The following is a 24,483-nucleotide window of genomic DNA, read 5'->3' as shown; positions in this document are numbered from 1 at the left end:
GTTTGTGAAAGGACTAAAGGAAAGACAGAAGTAATTAACTAGTAATAACTAACTAATAGTCAGTAAAATTAGTATGAATAGGTTTATAGCATCTGTGTAAAGCATAAGAAGGTGACCTTTCTATAAGAAGACACAGAATCCAAACAATGAGAAGTATGTGGTGAGTCTAAAGCTTTTCTTGTGGCCTTTCTGTCATGGTCAAGCATGGTTAAGTTGAAAAACTATAACCTGATGTTAAATTATTTTGCTTTACTCTTTATAAAAGATAAAAAGAGTTAGTAGGTAGTAACCACATTATCCACAGCTGAAACTTTCCATATGTGAAGATGGAACCTATGAACAGGACCTCAGTATCTGACTTCATCCTCATTGGACTCACAGACTTGCCATGGCTTCAGAAGATCCTGTTTGTTGTTGTTCTCCTTTTCTACAAGCTTGATATTATGGGCAATGTCATTATCATTATTTTGGCCAAAAAAGATCCTTCCCTTCACTCCCCAATGTATTTCTTCTTGGCCAATCTATCATTTCTTGACATCTGCTTTTCTTCTGTGACAGTACCCAAAATGATGGTCGGGTTCTGGATAGTTAATGTGATCTCCGTAAAGGCCTGCATTTTGCAAATGTATTGTTTCCACTCATTGGGCTTTTCAGAAGGAGTCCTACTTTCTACCATGGGTTATGACCGATATGTTGCTATATGTCACCCTCTTCGGTACAAGGTCATTATGAGAAAGTCCGTTTGTATCTACCTTGTTCTCATATCATGGTTCGCTGGACTCACAACATCCTTGGTGAACGCACTGATGACATCACAGCTGCCATTTTGTAATGCCAACAGGGTTCATCACTTCTACTGTGACGTAAAACCAGTGATAACATTGGCCTGTAAAGATATCAGTGTCAATAAACTGACTCTAACGTACTTCAGCGGATTCATTTGCACCGGCACCTTTATTCTGACAGTTCTATCCTATTTCTACATTATCACCTACCTTGTTACTCATCAATCTTCAAAAGGGAGATCTAAAGCCTTTTCAACATGTTCTTCACATTTGACAATTGTCATGTTGTTCTATGGGACAGCCATGTGTACTTACCTTGGCCCTGACTCTGAAACTTCTATTAACAGGGACAAGATTGCAGCTATATTGTTCACATTAATCACCCCATCCCTGAATCCTATTATTTACACCTTAAGGAATAAAGAAGTTAGAAAATCCTTGAGAAATATGTTTGTCACGATGCCGGCTGGCAGGTAGTGGATCCTCTGTGCCAGAGAGGGATTGGCGTGGACCGTGCTAGAGGATCGGTTCTAAGTCACTACTGGTTTTCACCAGAGCCCGCCGCAAAGCGGGATGGTCTTGCTGCGGCGGTAGTGACCAGGTCGTATCCCCTAGCAACGGCTCAACCTCTCTGGCTGCTGAAGATAGGCGCGGTACAAGGGAGTAGACAGAAGCAAGGTCGGACGTAGCAGAAGGTCGGGGCAGGCAGCAAGGATCGTAGTCAGGGGCAACGGCAGAAGGTCTGGAATCACAGGCAAGGAACACACAAGGAACGCTTTCACTGGCACTAGGGCAACAGGATCCGGCGAGGGAGTGAAGGGGAAGTGAGGTGATATAGGGAAGTGCACAGGTGTAAACACTAATTGGAACCACTGCACCAATCAGCGGTGCAGTGGCCCTTTAAATCGCAAAGACCCGGCGCGCGCGCGCCCTAGGGAGCGGGGCCGCGCGCGCCGGGACAGAACTGACGGGGAGCGAGTAAGGTACGGGAGCCGGGGTGCGCATCGCGAGCGGGCGCTACCCGCATCGCGAATCGCATCCCGGCCGGAGGTGGTAACGCAGCGCCCCGGGTCCGTGGGACCGACCGGGGCGCTGCAGTGAGGGAAGTGTAGCGAGCGCTCCGGGGAGGAGCGGGGACCCGGAGCGCTCGGCGTAACAGTACCCCCCCCCTTGGGTCTCCCCCTCTTCTTGGGGCCTGAGAACCTGAGGATCAGACTTTTGTCCAGGATATTGTCCTCAGGTTCCCAGGACCTCTCTTCTGGACCACAACCCTCCCAATCCACTAAAAAAAAAGTTCTTCCCCTGACCTTTTTAGAGGCCAAAATCTCTTTGACAGAGAAGATGTCCGAGGAGCCGGAAACAGGAGTGGGAGGAACAGATTTAGGAGAAAAACGGTTGAGGATGAGAGGTTTAAGAAGAGAGACGTGAAAGGCATTAGGGATACGAAGAGAAGGAGGAAGAAGAAGTTTGTAAGAGACAGGATTAATTTGACACAAAACTTTAAAAGGACCAAGATAGCGTGGTCCCAACTTATAGCTCGGGACACGGAAACGGACATATTTAGCGGAGAGCCATACCTTGTCTCCAGGGGAAAAAATGGGAGGAGCTCTTCTTTTCTTATCTGCGAATCTCTTCATGCGAGAAGAAGCCTGTAAGAGAGAATTTTGGGTCTCTTTCCATATGGTGGAAAGATCACGAGAAATTTCATCCACAGCGGGCAGACCAGAGGGCAAGGGGGTAGGGAGGGGGGGAAGAGGGTGACGGCCGTACACCACGAAAAACGGAGATTTGGAGGAAGATTCAGAGATTCTGAAATTATACGAGAATTCGGCCCAAGGTAGAAGATCTGCCCAGTCATCCTGGCGGGAGGAAACAAAATGTCGTAAATAGTCACCCAAGATCTGGTTAATTCTCTCTACTTGTCCATTGGATTGAGGATGGTATGCAGAAGAAAAATTTAATTTAATCTTGAGTTGTTTACAGAGAGCCCTCCAGAATTTAGACACAAATTGGACGCCTCTATCCGAGACGATCTGTGTAGGCAACCCGTGGAGACGAAAAATGTGTACAAAAAATTGTTTAGCCAACTGAGGCGCTGAAGGAAGACCAGGAAGAGGGATGAAATGTGCCATTTTGGAGAATCGATCAACGACCACCCAAATAACAGTGTTGCCATGGGATGGGGGTAAGTCAGTAATAAAATCCATACCAATCAGAGACCAAGGTTGTTCGGGGACAGGTAGAGGATGAAGAAAACCAGCGGGCTTCTGGCGAGGAGTCTTATCCCGGGCACAGATAGTGCAGGCTCGCACAAAGTCCACCACATCAGTCTCTAGAGTCGGCCACCAATAGAAGCGAGAGATGAGTTGCACAGATTTCTTGATGCCCGCATGACCTGCGAGATGGGAGGAGTGACCCCATTTGAGGATCCCAAGGCGTTGGCGTGGAGAAACAAAGGTCTTTCCTGGAGGAGTTTGCCTGATGGAGGCTGGAGAAGTGGAAATCAGGCAGTCAGGAGGAATGATGTGTTGAGGAGAGAGTTCAATTTCAGAGGCATCTGAGGAACGAGAGAGAGCATCGGCCCTAATGTTTTTATCAGCAGGCCGAAAGTGAATTTCAAAATTAAATCGGGCAAAGAACAGAGACCACCTGGCCTGACGAGGATTCAGCCGTTGGGCAGACTGGAGGTAGGAGAGGTTCTTGTGATCGGTGTAAATAATAACTGGAAATCTTGATCCCTCCAGCAGATGCCTCCATTCCTCAAGTGCTAATTTAATGGCTAGAAGCTCTCGATCCCCGATGGAGTAGTTCTTCTCCGCCGGAGAGAAGGTCCTGGAAAAAAAACCACAAGTAACAGCATGCCCGGAAGAGTTTTTTTGTAGAAGGACAGCTCCAGCTCCCACTGAGGAGGCATCAACCTCCAATAGGAAGGGTTTAGATGGGTCAGGTCTGGAGAGCACGGGAGCCGAAGAAAAGGCAGACTTGAGTCGTTTAAAGGCGTCTTCCGCTTGAGGAGGCCAAGACTTGGGATCGGCATTTTTTTTTGTTAAAGCCACAATAGGAGCCACAATGGTAGAAAAATGTGGAATAAATTGCCTGTAATAATTGGCGAACCCCAAAAAACGTTGGATGGCACGGAGTCCGGAGGGGCGTGGCCAATCTAAGACGGCAGAGAGTTTATCTGGGTCCATTTGTAGTCCCTGGCCAGAGACCAAGTATCCTAGAAAAGGAAGAGATTGGCATTCAAACAGACATTTCTCTATTTTGGCATAGAGTTGATTATCACGAAGTCTCTGAAGAACCATACGGACATGCTGGCGGTGTTCTTCAAGATTGGCAGAAAAAATCAGGATATCGTCCAGATATACAACAACACAGGAGTATAGTAGATCACGAAAAATTTCATTAACAAAGTCTTGGAAGACGGCAGGGGCGTTGCATAGACCAAAGGGCATGACCAGATACTCAAAGTGTCCATCTCTGGTGTTAAATGCCGTTTTCCATTCATCCCCCTCTCTGATGCGGATGAGATTATAAGCACCTCTTAAGTCCAGTTTGGTAAAAATATGGGCACCTTGGAGACGATCAAAGAGTTCAGAGATGAGGGGTAGGGGGTAGCGGTTCTTAACCGTGATTTTATTAAGACCGCGGTAGTCAATGCAAGGACGTAGAGAGCCATCTTTTTTGGACACAAAGAAAAATCCGGCTCCGGCAGGAGAGGAGGATTTACGGATAAAGCCCTTTTTTAAATTTTCTTGGACGTATTCAGACATGGCAAGAGTCTCTGGGACGGACAGAGGATAGATTCTGCCCCGGGGTGGAGTAGTGCCCGGGAGGAGGTCAATGGGACAATCATAAGGCCTGTGAGGAGGTAGAGTCTCAGCTTGTTTTTTGCAAAAAACGTCCGCAAAGTCCATATAGGCCTTAGGGAGACCGGTTACATGAGGAAGCACAGGGACACGGCAAGGTTTACTGGGAACCGGTTTTAAGCAGTCCTTGGAACAAGAGGGCCCCCAACTCTTGATCTCCCCAGTGGACCAATCCAGGATTGGGGAATGGAGTTGAAGCCAGGGAAGTCCAAGAAGGATTTCAGAAGTGCAATTGGGGAGGACCAACAGTTCAATCCTCTCGTGATGAGATCCGATGCACATTAGAAGGGGCTCCGTGCGGAAACGTATAGTACAGTCCAATCTTTCATTGTTTACACAATTGATGTAGAGAGGTCTGGCGAGACTGGTCACCGGGATGTTGAACCTGTTGACGAGAGAGGCTAAGATGAAATTTCCTGCAGATCCAGAGTCCAAGAAGGCCACAGCAGAGAAGGAGAAGGCAGAGGCAGACATCCGCACAGGCACAGTAAGACGTGGAGAAGCAGAGTAGACATCAAGGACTGTCTCACCTTTGTGCGGAGTCAGCGGACGTCTTTCCAGGCGGGGAGGACGGATAGGACAATCCTTCAGGAAGTGTTCGGTACTAGCACAGTACAGGCAGAGATTCTCCATGCGGCGTCGTGTCCTCTCTTGGGGTGTCAGGCGAGACCGGTCGACCTGCATAGCCTCCACGGCGGGAGGCACAGGAACAGATTGCAGGGGACCAGAGGAGAGAGGAGCCGGGGAGAAGAAACGCCTCGTGCGAACAGAGTCCATATCCTGGCGGAGCTCCTGACGCCGTTCGGAAAAACGCATGTCAATGCGAGTGGCAAGATGGATGAGTTCATGTAGGTTAGCAGGGATTTCTCGTGCGGCCAGAACATCTTTAATGTTGCTGGATAGGCCTTTTTTAAAGGTCGCGCAGAGTGCCTCATTATTCCAGGATAATTCTGAAGCAAGGGTACGGAACTGTACGGCATACTCGCCAACGGAAGAATTACCCTGGACCAGGTTCAACAGGGCAGTCTCAGCAGAAGAGGCTCGGGCAGGTTCCTCAAAGACACTTCGAATTTCCGAGAAGAAGGAGTGTACAGAGGCAGTGACGGGGTCATTGCGGTCCCAGAGCGGTGTGGCCCAAGCCAGGGCTTTTCCAGACAGCAGGCTGACTACGAAAGCCACCTTAGACCTTTCAGTGGGGAACTGGTCCGACATCATCTCCAAGTGTAATGAACATTGGGAAAGAAAGCCACGGCAAAACTTAGAGTCCCCATCAAATTTATCCGGCAAGGATAGTCGTATTCCAGAAGCGGCCACTCGCTGCGGAGGAGGTACAGGAGCTGGCGGAGGAGATGATTGCTGGAGCTGTGGTAGTAACTGTTGTAGCATAACAGTCAGTTGAGACAGCTGTTGGCCTTGTTGCGCAATCTGTTGTGACTGCTGGGCGACCACCGTGGTGAGGTCAGCGACAACTGGCAGAGGAACTTCAGCGGGATCCATGGCCGGATCTACTGTCACGATGCCGGCTGGCAGGTAGTGGATCCTCTGTGCCAGAGAGGGATTGGCGTGGACCGTGCTAGAGGATCGGTTCTAAGTCACTACTGGTTTTCACCAGAGCCCGCCGCAAAGCGGGATGGTCTTGCTGCGGCGGTAGTGACCAGGTCGTATCCCCTAGCAACGGCTCAACCTCTCTGGCTGCTGAAGATAGGCGCGGTACAAGGGAGTAGACAGAAGCAAGGTCGGACGTAGCAGAAGGTCGGGGCAGGCAGCAAGGATCGTAGTCAGGGGCAACGGCAGAAGGTCTGGAATCACAGGCAAGGAACACACAAGGAACGCTTTCACTGGCACTAGGGCAACAGGATCCGGCGAGGGAGTGAAGGGGAAGTGAGGTGATATAGGGAAGTGCACAGGTGTAAACACTAATTGGAACCACTGCACCAATCAGCGGTGCAGTGGCCCTTTAAATCGCAAAGACCCGGCGCGCGCGCGCCCTAGGGAGCGGGGCCGCGCGCGCCGGGACAGAACTGACGGGGAGCGAGTAAGGTACGGGAGCCGGGGTGCGCATCGCGAGCGGGCGCTACCCGCATCGCGAATCGCATCCCGGCCGGAGGTGGTAACGCAGCGCCCCGGGTCCGTGGGACCGACCGGGGCGCTGCAGTGAGGGAAGTGTAGCGAGCGCTCCGGGGAGGAGCGGGGACCCGGAGCGCTCGGCGTAACAATGTTTAAATACTCAAAATATTGACTAACTGCACGTCCTCTTTGGGCATCACAGATGTTAAGGGAAAGCGTCATCCTATGACATGCTATGATCCTTCGCAGTTATCCCTGAGGACCTTGAAAGAACTCCAAAATTACCATTTTTTGAACCCAAAATCTTTTTTTATTTTCCCATATATATATAGGGCTGTATCAGGTTCATTTGTTGCACTTTGATCTGTAAATTATCGGTACCATTTTGGTATTGATCTGACTTTTGATCACTTTTAATTCTATTTTATCTGTGATAATTTTTATGTTAACGTCATTCACCATGTGGGGTAAATAATGTTATATTTTCATAGTTGGGACAGTTGTGCACACAGCGATACCAAATATATTTATTTATTAATTCATTAATTTATTTATTCTTATTTCGAAAATGGAAAAAGGAGGTAATTCAAACTTTTAGAATGTAAGGGGTTACTTTATGTATGTACTTTATGAGAAATGGCTTGATTTTTCATAAAGATCAGTGTAGTACGGCTGTACTGCACTGATCTATTTTATCTATGCTCTATAGGTAGATTGTGCTCCAGAAATGGACTGCAGGACTCACATCCCTGGTGAATGCACTGATGACATCACAGCTGCCATTTAGTAATTCTGACATGGTTCTCACTTCTTTTGTGACGTAAAACTGGTGATATAATCAGCCAGTAAAAAGATCAGTTCGAGTATAAAAGGAATACAAAAAAAAATTCAGCAAAAAACATGATCATTAAATTTAAAAAAAAAACATTTAATAGTGCGGTTGGAGTTTTTCTTATTGTCTGGTTTCCAACTGAGTGAAATCTCATTTATTATTGTGACTCATATTATAGAATTTTTTTGGCACATAACTCATTTTAACACACTGCACTCAAATTTCTGATAAACATCATAAGATTTAACTTTACTTCATTACTGGGATAGAGGAAAGATGGAGGCTCATGTGACTCTGTGTCAAGACTTCAGGAAGACACCAGAGGCACTTATTAATAGAATGGTAAGAACTAGAAACTTTCTGGCTCGCTGGGTTTTCTAAACTTTTGGCAAGTGTTTGGTTTGCTAACTGCAAACAGACTGTGAAAGAAAGGAGTTGCACTGCACAGCAGCGCAACCTAACTCTTTTCACACAATCAACCAGCAATCTCTATAGATTGCTGGTTTACTTTAACCCCCTACTGGGCTCAGTATGCGCTGGCCCAGCAAAGACAGAGTTAACTAGTGCTGCTGAGCATTTAAGGCCAAGCTAAGTCCTTGGGGGAGGGGGGTTACAGTATACAGCTATCTATAATAATGGCTGTATACTGTATAAGTGAGGAGAAGATCAATTACCAAACATGTCCCTGCTGTAGCCTCTTCCTCTGTATCCCTGCCTTTAGTGATGAGGTCACTAGAGGTGGAGCTACAGCAGAAGACCACAGACAGGAATGAGGGTGATAAGTATGAGTCATTATGTGTTTAAAAGAAAAAAAAAAGCATGTAAAAAATGTTATAATATGAACAGACCCTTACAAGCAGTGTGATGCCAAACAGGAAGCCAACAGCTGTTGCTAAACTACAACTCTTTTTATTCCCAGACAGTCAAAGGCTATCTAGGAATGGGTTGAAGTTAAACAACCACTGGTTTGGGGACACACTGCTTTATTAATTTTGTGGGGGCTCTACTCAGAGGAGAGCAATCAAAATATAGCAAACCATCTTTTGAGCTTTTTTTTTCTTCTCATTTAAGATACATGAATACCCGGGATTATGATGGATACTTTGAACTACAACAATGACCAGTGTTTTTTTTTTTTTTTTTATAAAATTGTTAAAGAGGGCTTGGGGAAATGCTCATGTCAGATTTGTTGGATTACATCGATGACCAGCATAAAATGTTTTATTTTTTTTCAACATAATGGTTAATGGGGGCTGTGGGGGAGAGTTTTTTTTTTAATATTGTTTTAAAACATTTTGGCTTAGTAGTGAAGGCTTACTGTTAGCCCCCAAAACAGCTGACACTAACCCCCAGTTATTACCCCTATACCCACAGCCACAAGGTTACTGGGAACGAAAAAAAAAGGGGGAACCTGTATTTCCTGAATATTCTTATCAAAATAAATAAATAAACAAACAAATAAATAAATAAAAAAAAGTGTGTGGTTCCCCATATTTTTATTCTCAGCCAGATACCAACCAAACAGCAAAAGCCTGACGTTACCAGGGTAAGTGAGGACCACTGTTATTGTCCCTCCACAACCAAAATAACAGCAGCCTGTTAAAGCCTAGGCCCAGGAGCATAATTTTTGACATTCTAGGACTGTTGGTACCATTTTCTTCTGGTACCCTGTGGCAGTGGATATAGGGGTAATTGGGACTGACACTAAGCCCTGGGTTAGTAATGAACTCCCTCTATGAGATGGCTTTAACCAAGGTCACGCCGTCTGCCACATGTCATATAGAATCTGAAAAAAAAAATATTATTTTTAAATAGCCAGGCCCGACATGGGGAAAGGGGCTGCCGCAGCCGCTCGGTCTGTGCGGCTCTGATGTCGTGCCGGCAGCTGTTACATCGTTGGAGTTCACTGCTGCCGCCGAAGTCCAGTGCCTCCGCCCTGCTTGTCCTCAGTGTACAGTGCCCCGCTTGTCCTCAGTGTATGGAGCCCTGCTTGTCCTCAGTGTACAGAGCCATGCTTATCCTCAGTGTACGCAGCCCCGCTTGTCCTCAGTGTATGGAGCTCTGCTTGTCCTCAGTGTATGGAGCCCTGCTTGTCCTCAGTGTACAGAGTCCCGCTTGTCCTCATTGTACAGAGCCCTGCTTGTCCTCAGTGTACAGTGCCCTGCTTGTCCTCAGTGTACAGTGCCCTTCTTGTCCTCTGTGTACAGAGCCCTGCTTGAAATAGTAGGGGCCCAGCATGGGGAAAGGGCCCGCCACGGCCGCTCGGTCTGTGCGGCTCTGATGTCAGGCTGGGAGCTGTTACACCGTTGGAGTTCACTGCTGCCGCCGAAGACCAGTGCACCCACCCTGCTTGTCCTCAGTGTAAAGAGCCCTGCTTGTCCTTGGTGTATGGAGCCCTGCTTGTCCTCAGTGTACAGAGCCCAGCTTGTCCTCAGTGTACAGAGCCCTGCTTGAAATAGTAGGGGCCCAGCATGGGGAAAGGGCCCGCCACGGCCGCTCGGTCTGTGCGGCTCTGATGTCGGGCTGGGAGCTGTTACACCGTTGGAGTTCACTGCTGCCGCCGAAGACCAGTGCACCCACCCTGCTTGTCCTCAGTGTAAAGAGCCCTGCTTGTCCTTGGTGTATGGAGCCCTGCTTGTCCTCAGTGTACAGAGCCCAGCTTGTCCTCAGTGTACAGAGCCCTGCTTGTCCTCAGTGTTAGTGCTGCTCGCGAATATTCACAATGAGAATTTTATTCGCGAATTTGCGAATATTCGTGAATATAGCACTATATATTTGTAATTACGAATATTAGGTTTTTTTTCACAGTACACATCACAGTGATCATCCCTCTCTGATTTCAGCTTGTGTGGTGTAAAGAAGGCTCTAATACTGCTGAGTGAGACTGGCGTGCTAATTTTCGCTTATGTTAATTTTTGTATATGCTCATTTTTGCATATGCTAATTTTGGCAAACGCGAATTTCCGCATATGCGAAAATAAAACGCAAATATTACGAATATGCGAATTTAGCGAATATATGACGAATATTCGTCCATATATTCGCCAAATATCGCAAATTCGAATATGGCCTATGCCGCTCAACACTACTCAGTGTACAGGGCCCCGCTTGTCCTCAGTGTACAGGGCTCCGATTGTCGTTAGTATACAGGGCCCCGCTTGTCCTCATTGTACAGAGCCCCACTTGTCCTCAGTGTATAGAGCCCTGCTTGTCCTCAGTGTACCGAGTCCTTCTTGTCCTCTGAGTACAGAGCCCTGCTTGAAATCGCCAGGCCTGGCATGGGAAAAGGGCCCGCCACGGCCGCTCGGTCTGTGCGGCTCACACCGTTGGAGTTCACTGCTGCCGCTGAAGACCAGTGCACCCGAACTGCATGTCCTCAGTGTAAAGAGCCATGCTTGTCCTCGGTGTATGGAGCCCTGCTTGTCCTCAGTGTACGAAGCCATGCTTGTACTCAGTATACGCAGCCCCGCTTGTCCTCAGTGTATGGAGCTCCACTTGTCCTCAGTGTACGGAGCCCCGCTTGTCCTCAGTGTACAGAGCCCTGCTTGTCCTTAGTGTACAGAGACCCCCGCTTGTTCTCAGTGTACAGAGAGCCCCACTTGTCCTCAGTGTATAGGGCCCCGCTTGTCCTCAGTGTACAGAGCCCTGCTTGTCCTCAGTGTACAGAGCCCTTCTTGTCCTCAGTGTACAGAGCCCTGCTTGTCCTTAGTGCACAGAGCCCTGCTTGTCCTCAGTGTACAGAGCCCTGCATGTCCTTAGTGTACAGAGCCCTGCTTGTCCTCGGTGTACAGAGCCATGCTTGTCCCCGGTGTACAGAGCCCTGCTGAAAAGTGTACAGAGCCCTGCTTGTTCTCGGTGTGCAGAACCCTGCTTGTCCTTAGTGTACAGAGCCCTGCTTGTCCTCAGTGTACAGAGCCCTGCTTGTCCTCAGTGTACAGAGCCCTGCTTGTCCTCAGTGTACAGAGCCCTGCTTGTCCTCAGTGTACAGAGCCCTGCTTCTCCTCAGTGTACAGAGCCCCCTTAGTGTACAGAGCCCTGCTTGTCCTCAGTGCACAGAGCCCCGCTTGTCCTCAGTGCACAGAGCCCTGCTTGTCCTCAGTGTACAGAGCCCTGCTGTATGAAATGGCTTTCAGCAAGGTCCCGCTGTCTGCCGCCTGTCATATAAAATCTGTAGATCCACCTCAAGTGAGATCATAACTAGAGGTTGGGCAAAACCAGAAATGCCGAACCAGGAACCAGGAGGATAAGTGAAACTCTCTTTCCACAGTATAAAGTATATAGCATCTATAAAGATTGCTGTATACAGTAAATCCCTTGCCCAATAAGTTTACTAGTGTTTTATTACTAGAATGCTGCTAGCGCTCAGCCCAGCAAGGGGTTACAGTAAAACAGCAATCTATACAGATCGCTGCTTTGCTGTATTGCCAAACCTGGCGAAGTTTGGACGTTTGGCGAGCCACGGTCACCCCAGCGTTCAGGTTGAAATCGGTTCATCGGGCTAAGCTCGCTCATCTCTGGTAACAACTTACTAACTATTGTAAGTAACTAATCCATATAATGTTAAAGGAGAGCAGCCCAACTAAGTGGTCAAATAGCAGTGTGTTTCTAAACAATCTGTTAGTTACCACGGGTACCATCCTTTTACCCACAGCCATACATGTAGTTGTAAGTATAGCGTTAACTTAGCCTTCAAAACAGCTTAAACATTTTTGGATGCACTTCTAGGTTGCTCTTTTATGGCTCTTAGACAGCGCAATTATTAAAGTTCTTGTTCATTTCAAACTCTGTGATATGAATGGACTTTTGCAAAGCTTGCTAATCTCTACTGACAACAAAGTGACACAAAACCCTCTATGGCAGTGTTTCTCAAGCGCGGTCCTTAAAGGGGTACTCTGCTGCTCAGCATTTGGAACAAGCTGTTCCGAACGCAGGAACCGGTGCCGGGAGCTTGTGACGTCATTGCCCCACCCCCTCATGATGTCCCGCCCCACCTGCTCAATGCAAGTCTATGGAACAGGGCGTGACAGCCCTCCCATAGATATGCATTGAGGGGGCGTGGCGTGACATCATGAGGGGGCTGATTTATGATGTCACAAGCTCAAGGCGCTGGCTCCAGTGTTCAGAACAGTTTGTTGCAAACGTTGAGCAGCAGAGTACCCCTTTAACCCCTTAAGGACGCAGGACGTAAATGTACGTCCTGGTGAGGTGGTACTTAACGCACCAGGACGTACATTTACGTCCTATGCATAACCGCGGGCATCGGAGCGATGCCCGTATCATGCGCGGCTGATCCCGGCTGCTGATCGCAGCCAGGGACCCGCCGGCAATGGCCGACGCCCGCGATCTCACGGGCGTCCGCCATTAACCCCTCAGGTGCCGGGATCAATACAGATCCCGGCATCTGCGGCAGTGCGTGATTTGAATGAATGATCGGATCGCCCGCAGTGCTGCTGCGGGGATCCGATCATTCATAGCGCCGCACGGAGGTCCCCTCTCCTTCCTCCGTCCGGCTCCCGGCGTCTCCTGCTCTGGTCTGTGATCGAGCAGACCAGAGCAGGAGATGACCGAAAACACTGATCTGTTCTATGTCCTGTACATAGAACAGATCAGTATTAGCAATCATTGTATTGCTATGAATAGTCCCCTATGGGGACTATTCAAGGGTAAAAAAAAATAAAAAAAAATGTAAAAGTAAAAGTAAAAAAAAAGTGAAAAATCCCCTCCCCCAATAAAAAAGTAAAACGTCAGTTTTTTCCTATTTTACCCCAAAAAGTGTAAAAAAAATTTTTTGAGACATATTTGGTATCTCCGCATGCGTAAATGTCCGAACTATTAAAATAAAATGTTAATGATCCCGTACGGTGAACGGCGTGAACAGGAAAAAAAAAAAAGTCAAAAATTCCTACTTTTTAAATACATTTTCTTAAAAAACAAAATTATAAAAAATGTATTAAAAATTTTTTATATGCAAATGTGGTATCAAAAAAAAGTACAGATCATGGCGCAAAAAATGAGCCCCCATACCGCCGCTTATACGGAAAAATAAAAAAGTTAGAGGTCATCAATTAAAGGGATTATAAACGTACTAATTTGGTTAAAAAGTTTGTGATTTTTTTTAAGCGCAACAATAAAATAAAAGTATGTAATAATGGGTATCATTTTAATCGTATTGACCCTCAGAATAAAGAACACATGTCATTTGTACCATAAATTGTACGGCGTGAAAACGAAACCTTACAAAATTAGCAAAATTGCGTTTTTCGTTTTAATTTCCCCACAAAAATAGTGTTTTTTGGTTGCGCCATACATTTTATGATATAATGAGTGATGTCATTACAAAGGACAACTGGTCGCGCAAAAAACAAGCCCTCATACTAGTCTGTGGATGAAAATATAAAAGAGTTATGATTTTTAGAAGGCGAGGAGGAAAAAATGAAAAAGTAAAAATTAAATTGTCTGAGTCCTTAAGGCCAAAATGGGCTGAGTCCTTAAGGGGTTAAGGACCTAGGGCATAAGGGAATGCCCTGGCTCCCTGGTACTTAAGGACCCAGGGCATACCTGAACGCCGGTGGGAATTCCGGTCCCCTTCGCTCACCGGATGGGGACCGGACTGGGATGCCTGCTGAAATTGTTCAGCAGGCATCCCATACAAACCCACTGGGGGGGTCCCGAGACCCCCTCCCATGTTGGCGATCGTCGCAAATCGACAGTCAATTCAGACAGGTGATCTGCAGTGATTCCGGGTCATATGGGTCTCCGGTGACCCGGAAAATAAGGTGGATCGGGGCTGTCCAAGACACCCACGATACCCCTGAAGGGATAGGAGTGAGGTGGCAGGGGTGCCACCCCTCCTATTTCTGCTATTGGTCGGTCAGAAGTGACCGACCAATAGCAGATCAGGTGCAGGGTGGTTAAAGTTCGGTTCCCCATTTTGCCCACCCACAGTAGTCTGGGTAGAACGAGGGATCTATCCTATGACCGGCAGTCACTCACCGACGGTGATCGGCGATGACGTGCGGCTGCCAGGTGCGGCTTCCTGGTGCAGACTGAGTTGTCAGTGAGTTGTTGCCTAGCAACATCTGGAGGGCAACAGTTTGGAGACCACTATACAGTGGTCTCTAGACTGTAGCCCTCCATATGTTGCAAAGCTACAACTCCCAGCATGCTCAGACAGCAGTTTGCAACATCTGGAGGGCCACAGTTTGGAGATCACTGTGCAGTGGTTTCTAAACCGTGGCCCTCTAAATCTTGCAAAACTATAACTCCTAGCATGCATGAACAGCAAACGGCTGTCTCGCCATGCTGGGAGTTATAGTTGCATATTTCCAGCTGTTGCATAACTACATCTCCCAGCATGCCCTTCGGAGTTCAGTACATGCTGGGAGTTGTAGTTTTACAACAGCTAGAGGCACACAGGTTGGAAAATACTGAGTTAGGTTACAGAACTAAACTGAAAGTTTTCCAACCAGTGTGCCTCCAGCTGTTGCAAAATTACAACTCCCAGCATGCACGGTCTGTCAATGCATGCTGGGAGTGGCAGTTTTGCAACAGCTGGAGGTTTGCCCCCATGTGAATGTACAGGGTACATTTACACGGGCGGGTTTACAGTACGTTTCCTGCTTCAAGTTTGAGCTGCGGCAAATTTTCCACCGCAGTGCAAACTCCTAGCGGGAAACTCACCGTAAACCCCCGCCAGTGCGAATGTACCCTAAAAACACTACACCAAACGAACACATAATAAAGGGTACAACACTACACTAACACTACCCCCCCCAATAAAAATGAAAAACGTATCGCACTGCAGCGTTTCCAAAACGGAGCCTCCAGCTGTTGCTAAACAAAAACACCCAGCATTTCCGGACAGCCACTGTCTAGGTATGCTGGGAGTTTAGCAACAGCTGGAGGCACCCTGTTTGGGGATCACTGGCATAGAATATCCCAATGTCCACCCTTATGCAATCCATGATTTAGTCCTCAAATGCACATGTTTAAACAGTTTAGGGCCACATATGGAGTATTTCCGTACTTGGGCACAATTGCGTTACAAATTTTGGGGGGATTTTTCTCCTTTTACCCCTTATGAAAAGGAAAAGTTGGGGTCAACACCAGCCTGTTAGTGTGTAAAAAAAAAAAATGTTTGCACTAACATGCTGGTGTTGCCCCATACTTTTTATTTTCACAAGTGGTAAAAGGAAAAAAGACTGCCCCAAATTTGTAACGCAATTTCTCTGAGTACGGAAATACCCCACATGTGGGCGCACAACAATGCCCAGGAGTGAGAACGCACCATGTACAATTGAGGCCTAAATTGGTGATTTGCACAGAGGTGGCTGATTTTACAGCGGTTCTGACATAAACGCAAAAATAGAAATACCCACGTGTGACCCCATTTTGGAAACTACACCCCTCACGGAACATAAAAAGGGGTATAGTGAGCCTTAACACCCCACAAATTCTCAATAAAATTGGATAGGAAAATGAAAAAAAAAATTTTTTTTTACTAAAATGATGGATCTACCCTAAATTTTACATTTTCACAAGGTCAAAATAGGAACAAAAAAGCCCCCCAAAATGTGTAACCCCACTTCTTTTGAGTAAGAACATACCCCATATGTGGATGTAAAGTGCTCTGGGGGCGAACTACAATGCTCAGAAGAGAAGAAGCTCCATTGGCTTTTGGAGAGAAAATTTGTCCGGAATTGAAGGCGATGTGCGTTTACAAAGCCCCCATGGTGACAGAACAATGGAGCCCCCCCCCCACATGTGACCCCATTTTGGAGACTACACCCCTCACGTAATGTAATAAGAGGTATAGTGAGCATTTACGCCTCACTGGTGTCTGACAGATTTTTTGAACAGTGGTCCGTGAAAATGAAAAATTTAATTTTTCATTTGCACAGCCCACTGTTCAAAAGATCTGTCAAACGCCAGTGAGGTGTAAATGCTCACTGCACCCCTTATTCAATTTTGTGAGGGGTGTTGTTTCCAAAATGGGGTCACATGTGGGGGGGGAATCACTGTTCTGACACCATGGGGGGCGTAGCAAACGCACATGGCCCCCCGACTTCTATTCCAAACATATTCTCTCTCAAAAAGCTCAATGGTGCTCCTTCTCTTCTGAGCATTGTAGTGCAGCAGCAGAGCACTTGATGCCCACACATGGGGTATTTCCATACTCATAAGAAATGGGATTACACATTTTGGTGGGCATTTTCTCCTATTACCCCTTGTAAAAATGTAAAATTTGGGAAAAATCTGCATTTTAGTGAAAAAAAAAATGTTTTTCATTTACACATCCAACTTTAACGAAAAGTCATCATACACCTGTGGGGTGTTAAGGCTCACTGGACCCCTTGTTACGTTCCTTGAGGGGTATAGTTTCCAAAATGTTATGCCTTGTGTTTTGTTTTTTTTGCTGTTCTGGCACCATAGGGGCTTCCTAAATGCGACATGCCCCCCAAAAACCATTTCAGCAAAATTTGCTTTTCAAAAGTGTTACATGGGGTAGTTTCCAAAATAGTTTGCGATGTGTTTTTTTTTTTTTCCATTCTGGCACCATAGGGGCTTCCTAAATGTTACATGGCCCCCAAAAGCCATTTCAGAAAAACTCACTCTCCAAATTCCTATTGTCGCTCCTTCCCTTCTGAGCCCTCTAGTGCACCAACAGATCACTTTAAGTTCAAATATGAGGTATTTCCTTACTCGAGAGAGATTGGGTTACAAATTTTAGGGGGATTCCTCCTTTTACCCCTTGTAAAAATTCAAAAACTGGATCTACAAGAACACGCGAGTGTAAAAAATAAAGATTTTGAATTTTCTCCTTCACTTTGCTGCTATTCCTCTGAAATGCCTAAAGGGTTAACACACTTTCTGAATGTCATTGTGAATACTTTGAGTTTTTATAATGGGGTCATTTATGGGGCATTTCTAATAAAAGGCCCTTCAAATCCACTTCAAAAGTGAAGTAGTCCCTGAAAAATTCTGATTTTGAAAATTTTGGGAAAAATTGGAAAATTGCTGCTGATCTTTGAAGCCCTCTGATGTCTTCCAAAAGTAATAACATGTCAACTTCATGATGCAAAGATAAAGTAGACATATTGCATATGTGAATCATGATTAGTGTTGCTCTCGAATATTCGCAATACAAATTTTATTCGCGAATATCGCATATTCGCGAATTCGCGAATATTCGCGAATATAGCACTATATATTCGTAATTAAGAATATTCGTTTTTTTTTTTTTTTGTTTTTTTTTTCCACAGTACACATAACAGTGATCATCCCTCTCTGCTTCCAGCTTGTGTGGTGTAAAGAAGGCTCTAATACTACTGTGTGAGACTGGTGCGCAAATTTTCGCATATACGAAATTTTGTATATGCGAATTTTCACATATGCGAATTTTTGCTTATACAGGTTTTTGTATATGCAAATTTTCGCATATGTTAACTTTTCGCATACGCGAATATTTGCATATGCGAAATTAAAATGCGAATATCCGCGAATATATGACGAATATTCGTACATATATTCGCAAATATTCGCGAATTCGTATATGGCCTATGCCGCTCAACACTAATCATGATATTATTTTTTTGGGATGTCCATTTTCCTTATAAGCAGAGAGCTTCCAATTTTTTCATCAAATTTTGAAATTTTTCACCAAGAAATGATGCAGGCAGCGACAAAAATTTACCACTATCATAAAGTAGAATATGTAACAATTTTTTTTTTCTTGGAATCAGAATGAAAAGTAAAAGCATCCCAGAGTTATTAATGCTTAAAGTGACAGTGGTCAGATGTGCAAAAAATGCCTGAGTCCTTAAGGGGTCATTTAACATTAAATTTTTATTGTTCTGACATTTCCGCATGCGGCAATACCCTGTTTATTTTTGTTTACAATATTTTATTTTTTAAAATTGGAAAAGTGAGGTGATTCAAACTTTTCTTAACTCCTTAACGACAAAGGACGTATATTTAAATAAAACGCGAATATTACGAATATGCGAATATTCGCGAATATATGACGAATATTCGTCCATATATTCGCGAATATTCGCGAATTCGAATATGGCCTATGCCGCTCAACACTAGTTAATACACGCCAGTGATCTGTGTAAAAGATCAGTGTATGTAATGTTATAGGCCCCTATGGGAGCTATAACATTGCAAAAAAAAAGTGTTAATGAAGATCATTTAAAGGGGTATTCCAGCCAAAACTTTTTTTTATATATCAACTGGCTCCGGAAAGTTAAACAGATTTGTAAATTACTTCTATTAAAAAATCTTAATCCTTCCAATAGTTATTAGCTTCTGAAGTTTTCTGTCTAACTGCTCAATGATTATGTCACGTCCCGGGAGCTGTGCATGATGGGAAAATGTCCCCATAGGAGCTGCACAGCTCCTGGGACGTGAGTGATCAGAAAGCAGTTAGACAGAAATCAGCAACTCAACTTCAGAAGCTAATAACTATTGGAAGGATTAAGATTTTTTAATAGAAGAAATTTACAAATCTGTTTAACTTTCCGGAGCCAGTTGATATATAAAAAAAAGTTTTGGCCTGGAATACCCCTTTAACTCCTTCCCTTTTAAAAGTTTGAATCACCCCCCTTTTCCCATTTAAAAAATAAAACAGTGTAAATAAAAATAAACATATGTGGTATCGCATAAATGTCCGAACTATAAAAATATATCATTAATTAAACCGCATGGTCTATTCCAAAGTCCAAAAATGCGTATTTTTGGTCACTTTTTATACCATTAAAAAATGAATAAAAAGTTCCATCAAAACAAAAATGGTACCTATATTTGGGTAAAATAACTAATGTCACTGCAAAGTAGAAATGGTGACGCAAAAAATAAGCCATAATATGGATTTTTAGGTGGTTATGATTTTTAAAAGGTAAGGTGGAAAAAATGAAAATGCAAAAACTGAAAAAAACCTGCATCCTTAAGGGGTTAAGGAAGGGGTTAATTATCATTTATTGCCATTTGTTTTATTTTTAATTCACTACGACTTCGTCCCCCTGGGGGCTATTGCATGTAATCTTTCAATTGAATACATTGAACATGCTGTACCAGTGCACTGATCAGTGCCATTGGCGCTCCATTGCTACAGGCTGCTGAGGCTGCCTACAGAGATCGAGCGTCAATCAGATGGAACCGAGGTAGGTAGGGACCTTCTGCCCGTTCTTTCAGGTGATTGGAACCCTGGGGTTTCGCTGGAGTCAACTGACTTTCAGCATTTCAGATGCCAAAGCTGGTTAATGCTAGACATCATCAGTGATGTCTGGCATTAGCCATGGGTTCTGGCTGCTGATAACAATGGGACCAATTGGGTTTGAAGCACACACTTCCAAGACTGGGAGCGATTGCAGAGTGTAACTGTATTCCTACAGGGGTCAAAGTTTCTGAATACTTGACAGCATAGGGATTATATATATATATATATATATATATATATATATATATATATATATATAAAAATCCAGTTACAGTGGATATACTGTAGCTCATTGACGATTTACCTATGTACTTTTTCTGAAGGATATGAAGCTGTTAGACAAAATCTACAGACATTTAACTTATGAGTGAGTTTTCTCACAGAATTCCTGACTTCTTTGTTTCTTAAAGTATAAATAATTGGATTCAATGTTGGGGTAATAACTGTAAACAATATGGCAGCAACCTTGTCTTTTTCCAGTGAAGTTTCAGAAGCAGGGCCAAGGTAAGTGCACATTGCTGTCCCATAAAACAAGATGACAATGGTCAAGTGTGAGGAACATGTTGAGAACACCTTGGATCTTCCTTTTGATGATTTTATCTTGAGGATGTGAGTGATGATATAAATGTAGGACAGTATGGTGAGCGAAAAGGTGCTTGTGCTTAAAAAGCCAGTAACTGTGACCAAGGTGACCTCATTCACATGGATGTCTTTACAGGCCAGCTTTATTACCGGCTTCACATCACAAAAAAAGGGTTTGATTCTATTGATGTTACAGAATGGAAGCTGAGATGCCATAATAGCATGAATTAGAGCAGTACTGCAACCAGTAAACCACGACGTCAAAACCAGTATAATACAAGTAGACCTCCTCATTATGCTCACATATCGTAGTGGGTGACAGATAGCAACGTATCGGTCATACCCCATAGCAGCCAGGAGGACACCTTCTGTACATCCCAGACCGTGAAAGAAATACATTTGAGTGATACAACTTTTAAAGGCAATGGCGTTCTCCATGAGGAATCCAACCATCAATTTTGGGACTGTCACTGAAGAAAATAGCATGTCTATATAGGTGGTAATTAACCACAATAGGGCCATTTCACTCCTAGCAGCCTCCCAGTCTGACTGGGAGAGCAGGGTAAGTGAGCCATTACACCTTGTTCACACTGGTGTGGTGCGGGGCGGCGTCCGTTGCTGCCGTGGTGCTGTGTCTGCGGGCGGGTGCGGCCTATAGACTGGTTTGAGAGGCATTGGGGCCGCTCTGCCAGTGGGTCGCTCTCCCCCCCGTGGGCACCTGTGTCGCGGCGGTGGTGGTCGCCGCCTGGTGCTGCGCCATTTTATGCTAGGGACGTTAGGGACCCACTCTGAATAGGTGGCCTTGACGTGGCGAGTGGGCTTGTACTTTTTGATCAAAAATGTATACTAACAACCTGTTAGTTTTTGATATTATGCTGAGAAGCAATCAGATCATTATGCAAGATTGTAGATGTGCGCTATGTCTGTATTCTACTCGATTTCAATTGAATACATTGAACATGCTGTACCAGTGCACTGATCAGTGCCATTGGCGCTCCATTGCTACAGGCTGCTGAGGCTGCCTACAGAGATCGAGCGTCAATCAGATGGAACAGAGGTAGGTAGGGACCTTCTGCCCGTTCTTTCAGGTGATTGGAACCCTGGGGTTTCGCTGGAGTCAACTGACTTTCAGCATTTCAGATGCCAAAGCTGGTTAATGCTAGACATCATCAGTGATGTCTGGCATTAGCCATGGGTTCTGGCTGCTGATAACAATGGGACCAATTGGGTTTGAAGCACACACTTCCAAGACTGGGAGCGATTGCAGAGTGTAACTGTATTCCTACAGGGGTCAAAGTTTCTGAATACTTGACAGCATAGGGATTATATATATATATATATATATATATATATATATATATATATATACTGTAGCTCATTGACGATTTACCTATGTACTTTTTCTGAAGGACATGAAGCTGTTAGACAAAATCTACAGACATTTAACTTATGAGTGAGTTTTCTCACAGAATTCCTGACTTCTTTGTTTCTTAAAGTATAAATAATTGGATTCAATGTTGGGGTAATAACTGTAAACAATATGGCAGCAACCTTGTCTTTTTCCAGTGAAGTTTCAGAAGCAGGGCCAAGGTAAGTGCACATTGCTGTCCCATAAAACAAGATGACAATGGTCAAGTGTGAGGAACATGTTGAGAACACCTTGGATCTTCCTTTTGATGATTTTATCTTGAGGATGTGAGTGATGATATAAATGTAGGACAGTATGGTGAGCGAAAAGGTGCTTGTGCTTAAAAAGCCAGTAACTGTGACCAAGGTGACCTCATTCACATGGATGTCTTTACAGGCCAGCTTTATTACCGGCTTCACATCACAAAAAAAGTGTTTGATTCTATTGATGTTACAGAATGGAAGCTGAGATGCCATAATAGCATGAATTAGAGCAGTACTGCAACCAGTAAACCACGACGTCAAAACCAGTATAATACAAGTAGACCTCCTCATTATGCTCACATATCGTAGTGGGTGACAGATAGCAACGTATCGGTCATACCCCATAGCAGCCAGGAGGACACCTTCTGTACATCCCAGACCGTGAAAGAAATACATTTGAGTGATACAACTTTTAAAGGCAATGGCGTTCTCCATGAGGAATCCAACCATCAATTTTGGGACTGTCACTGAAGAAAATAGCATGTCCAAAAAGGAAAGGTTACCAAGCAGGAAATACATTGGAGACTGTAGAGAAGGATCTCTGATCACCAAGGAAACTATGGTGAGATTACCAAAAACATCAAGAACATAGAAGAGGAAGACAAAGGCAAAGAGGAATTTCTGTAGCAATGGCTGAATGGTGAATCCTGTAAGGATGAACTCATTGAGTAATGTTCCATTAAAATCCTCCATCGTCTCAGAAAAGATAACTCTGGGTATTGATAATTAAGAATTAATATTAATAATATACTTATGGCACACTACTGGAAAAACTGATATTTGTTATGCCTAGTACAGGGTGCTAAAGGGCATTGTGTGAGTTCACGTGAACCGATCCTCTCAGACCCTTTTCGATGCATAACACAGTTTTATCAATGTTTCTAAGAGTGTATCTTTAAAGCAACATTATATGAAGTAGTACAGGTCAGCATATGCAAATGTGCTGTTTGTTTCACAATAACAAAAATGACTATTCAGATTAGACTTTTAGACTTTTTTAATTACACCCTATAATACTTTTAGTTTGGGTTATTAGACCATCAGTTCGGCTGGGACTTGCTGATGTAATGGATGCTGAAATACAGCAGTATTACACTCCTTTGAAACTGGCCCAAGACTAGTATGCCTATTAATGGTGGATGATAGATAGGACCTTCCTAATGCCTATAATATGTACAACTGTACTAGCCCTAGTTGAAGAATCATGTGTTCTAAAAAAAGAAGTTGTAAGAACAAAATATCAAACATTTCCATTAGCTAATTTTGATCAGATAGGACTAGGAATACCAGAGCGCTGGCCTGTGTTCTCTAGATTTTCTCTATAATGACTTCTCAATCGCCAGACTGGTTTTGGAACACTATAATGAAGATGCCGGTCAATGTGGAATCCGAAGGAGATCACTCAATACTAGGAATGAAAGAGCACTTATAATCCCAATCACTTAAAATCACAAGTGTTCTGTATGTTTATCATTGAAAAAATGTTTCTTACTGTATTTTGTATTCCAAGATGACCTGTTACAACCTATGGAAAAGGTCTATCTACTGTCATCATGCCAGAAAAGAATTAGTAAATTGTTTCCACTCTGCCGTCAAGCTCACTATTAAAGGAAATATCGTCATACATAATGGTATACAGGAGATGGCCATATCATTGAAGTAAGCCACTCACCAATTTAGCATTTTTCTGTCCTGTTAATAAAGACAAAGTTGATGTACACAATCCGAAACTGACCCCAGTCACCAGATGGATTACATACAACAATAGTTCCATAACACTAAAAGAACAGAAAAGCGAAGTGTATAACATAGACGTTCTGTTAAAATGACAGGTGTCAAGGGGTGGGATGTATTAAGCAGCAAGTAGTCAGTTCTTAGAAAAAAGAAAAAGATATAAAAGGTAGCTCTACAATAGGTGAAAGGGAAGTAGTCAGTTCTTGTAGTCAATGTGTTGGAAGCAAGGAAATGGGTAAATATCTGTGCACCTGCACCACCTTGTTCAGCTCACAAGACTTCTGCTAACATCTTGGTGCAACAAGTAGATACCAAACAAATCATTTAAAGGAAAACTGTCCACAAATTCACCCACACCAAACCCAATACACTGGGTTATAGTGTGGATGAACAGGAGCCCATATGGGGGTCACTTACATTTTTTTGTTGGGTTGCCGCCAAGTTTTCGTCCTGTAAAATCCTGTAATTCACCCCCTTCAGTTGTGCTCTGCAGGCGTGTCCCCCTCCTGCAGTCATACTTTGGGTCCTGGAGGAAGGTGCCTAAGCCCACCCGCCTTATTCACATATGCATGTTTCTTCAACTACGCCTCCTAGTAACATTGAGTCACACACCCCATGAGGGCTGTGCTCTGTATCCAGAGTGCATGGACTGAAGATTTTATGCAGCTCTCATGTCCTGATGAAGTGAGAGCTGTGCATCCCCGGAGAGCGGTCTGCGCAGTG

The 24,483-nt window shown here is 44.6% G+C and overlaps 3 protein-coding genes across 3 annotated transcripts; 1 reads left to right on the top strand and 2 right to left on the bottom strand.

Moving 5' to 3' along the window:
* The first annotated feature begins 326 nt into the window (after nt 1-326).
* LOC130294912 (olfactory receptor 12D1-like) lies at nt 327-8,632 on the top strand. Its single transcript, XM_056545062.1, has 2 exons — nt 327-1,254; nt 8,625-8,632. The coding sequence occupies exons 1-2, from the start codon at nt 327-329 to the stop codon at nt 8,630-8,632; spliced, it is 936 nt and encodes a 311-aa protein (XP_056401037.1).
* An 11,441-nt stretch (nt 8,633-20,073) lies between these two features.
* LOC130294911 (olfactory receptor 12D1-like) lies at nt 20,074-20,808 on the bottom strand. The gene has a single exon (XM_056545061.1). The coding sequence runs from the start codon at nt 20,806-20,808 to the stop codon at nt 20,074-20,076; it is 735 nt and encodes a 244-aa protein (XP_056401036.1).
* Nucleotides 20,809-21,741: 933 nt separating this feature from the next.
* Nucleotides 21,742-22,719, bottom strand: LOC130294910 (olfactory receptor 12D2-like). The gene has a single exon (XM_056545060.1). It carries the CDS (start codon nt 22,717-22,719, stop codon nt 21,742-21,744), a length of 978 nt encoding a protein of 325 aa, XP_056401035.1.
* Between the last annotated feature and the right edge of the window lie 1,764 nt (nt 22,720-24,483).

Source organism: Hyla sarda, chromosome 11 (genome assembly GCF_029499605.1).
Source record: "Hyla sarda isolate aHylSar1 chromosome 11, aHylSar1.hap1, whole genome shotgun sequence".
NCBI classification, from domain to species: domain Eukaryota; kingdom Metazoa; phylum Chordata; class Amphibia; order Anura; family Hylidae; genus Hyla; species Hyla sarda.
This window is presented reverse-complemented; position numbering and strand designations above follow the sequence as displayed.

Bases quoted from the DNA above. Each gene is read 5' to 3' on its own strand.
- LOC130294912 (XM_056545062.1), top strand. From the start codon at position 327: ATGGAACCTATGAACAGGACCTCAGTATCTGACTTCATCCTCATTGGA.
- LOC130294911 (XM_056545061.1), bottom strand. From the start codon at position 20,808: ATGGTTGGATTCCTCATGGAGAACGCCATTGCCTTTAAAAGTTGTATC.
- LOC130294910 (XM_056545060.1), bottom strand. From the start codon at position 22,719: ATGGAGGATTTTAATGGAACATTACTCAATGAGTTCATCCTTACAGGA.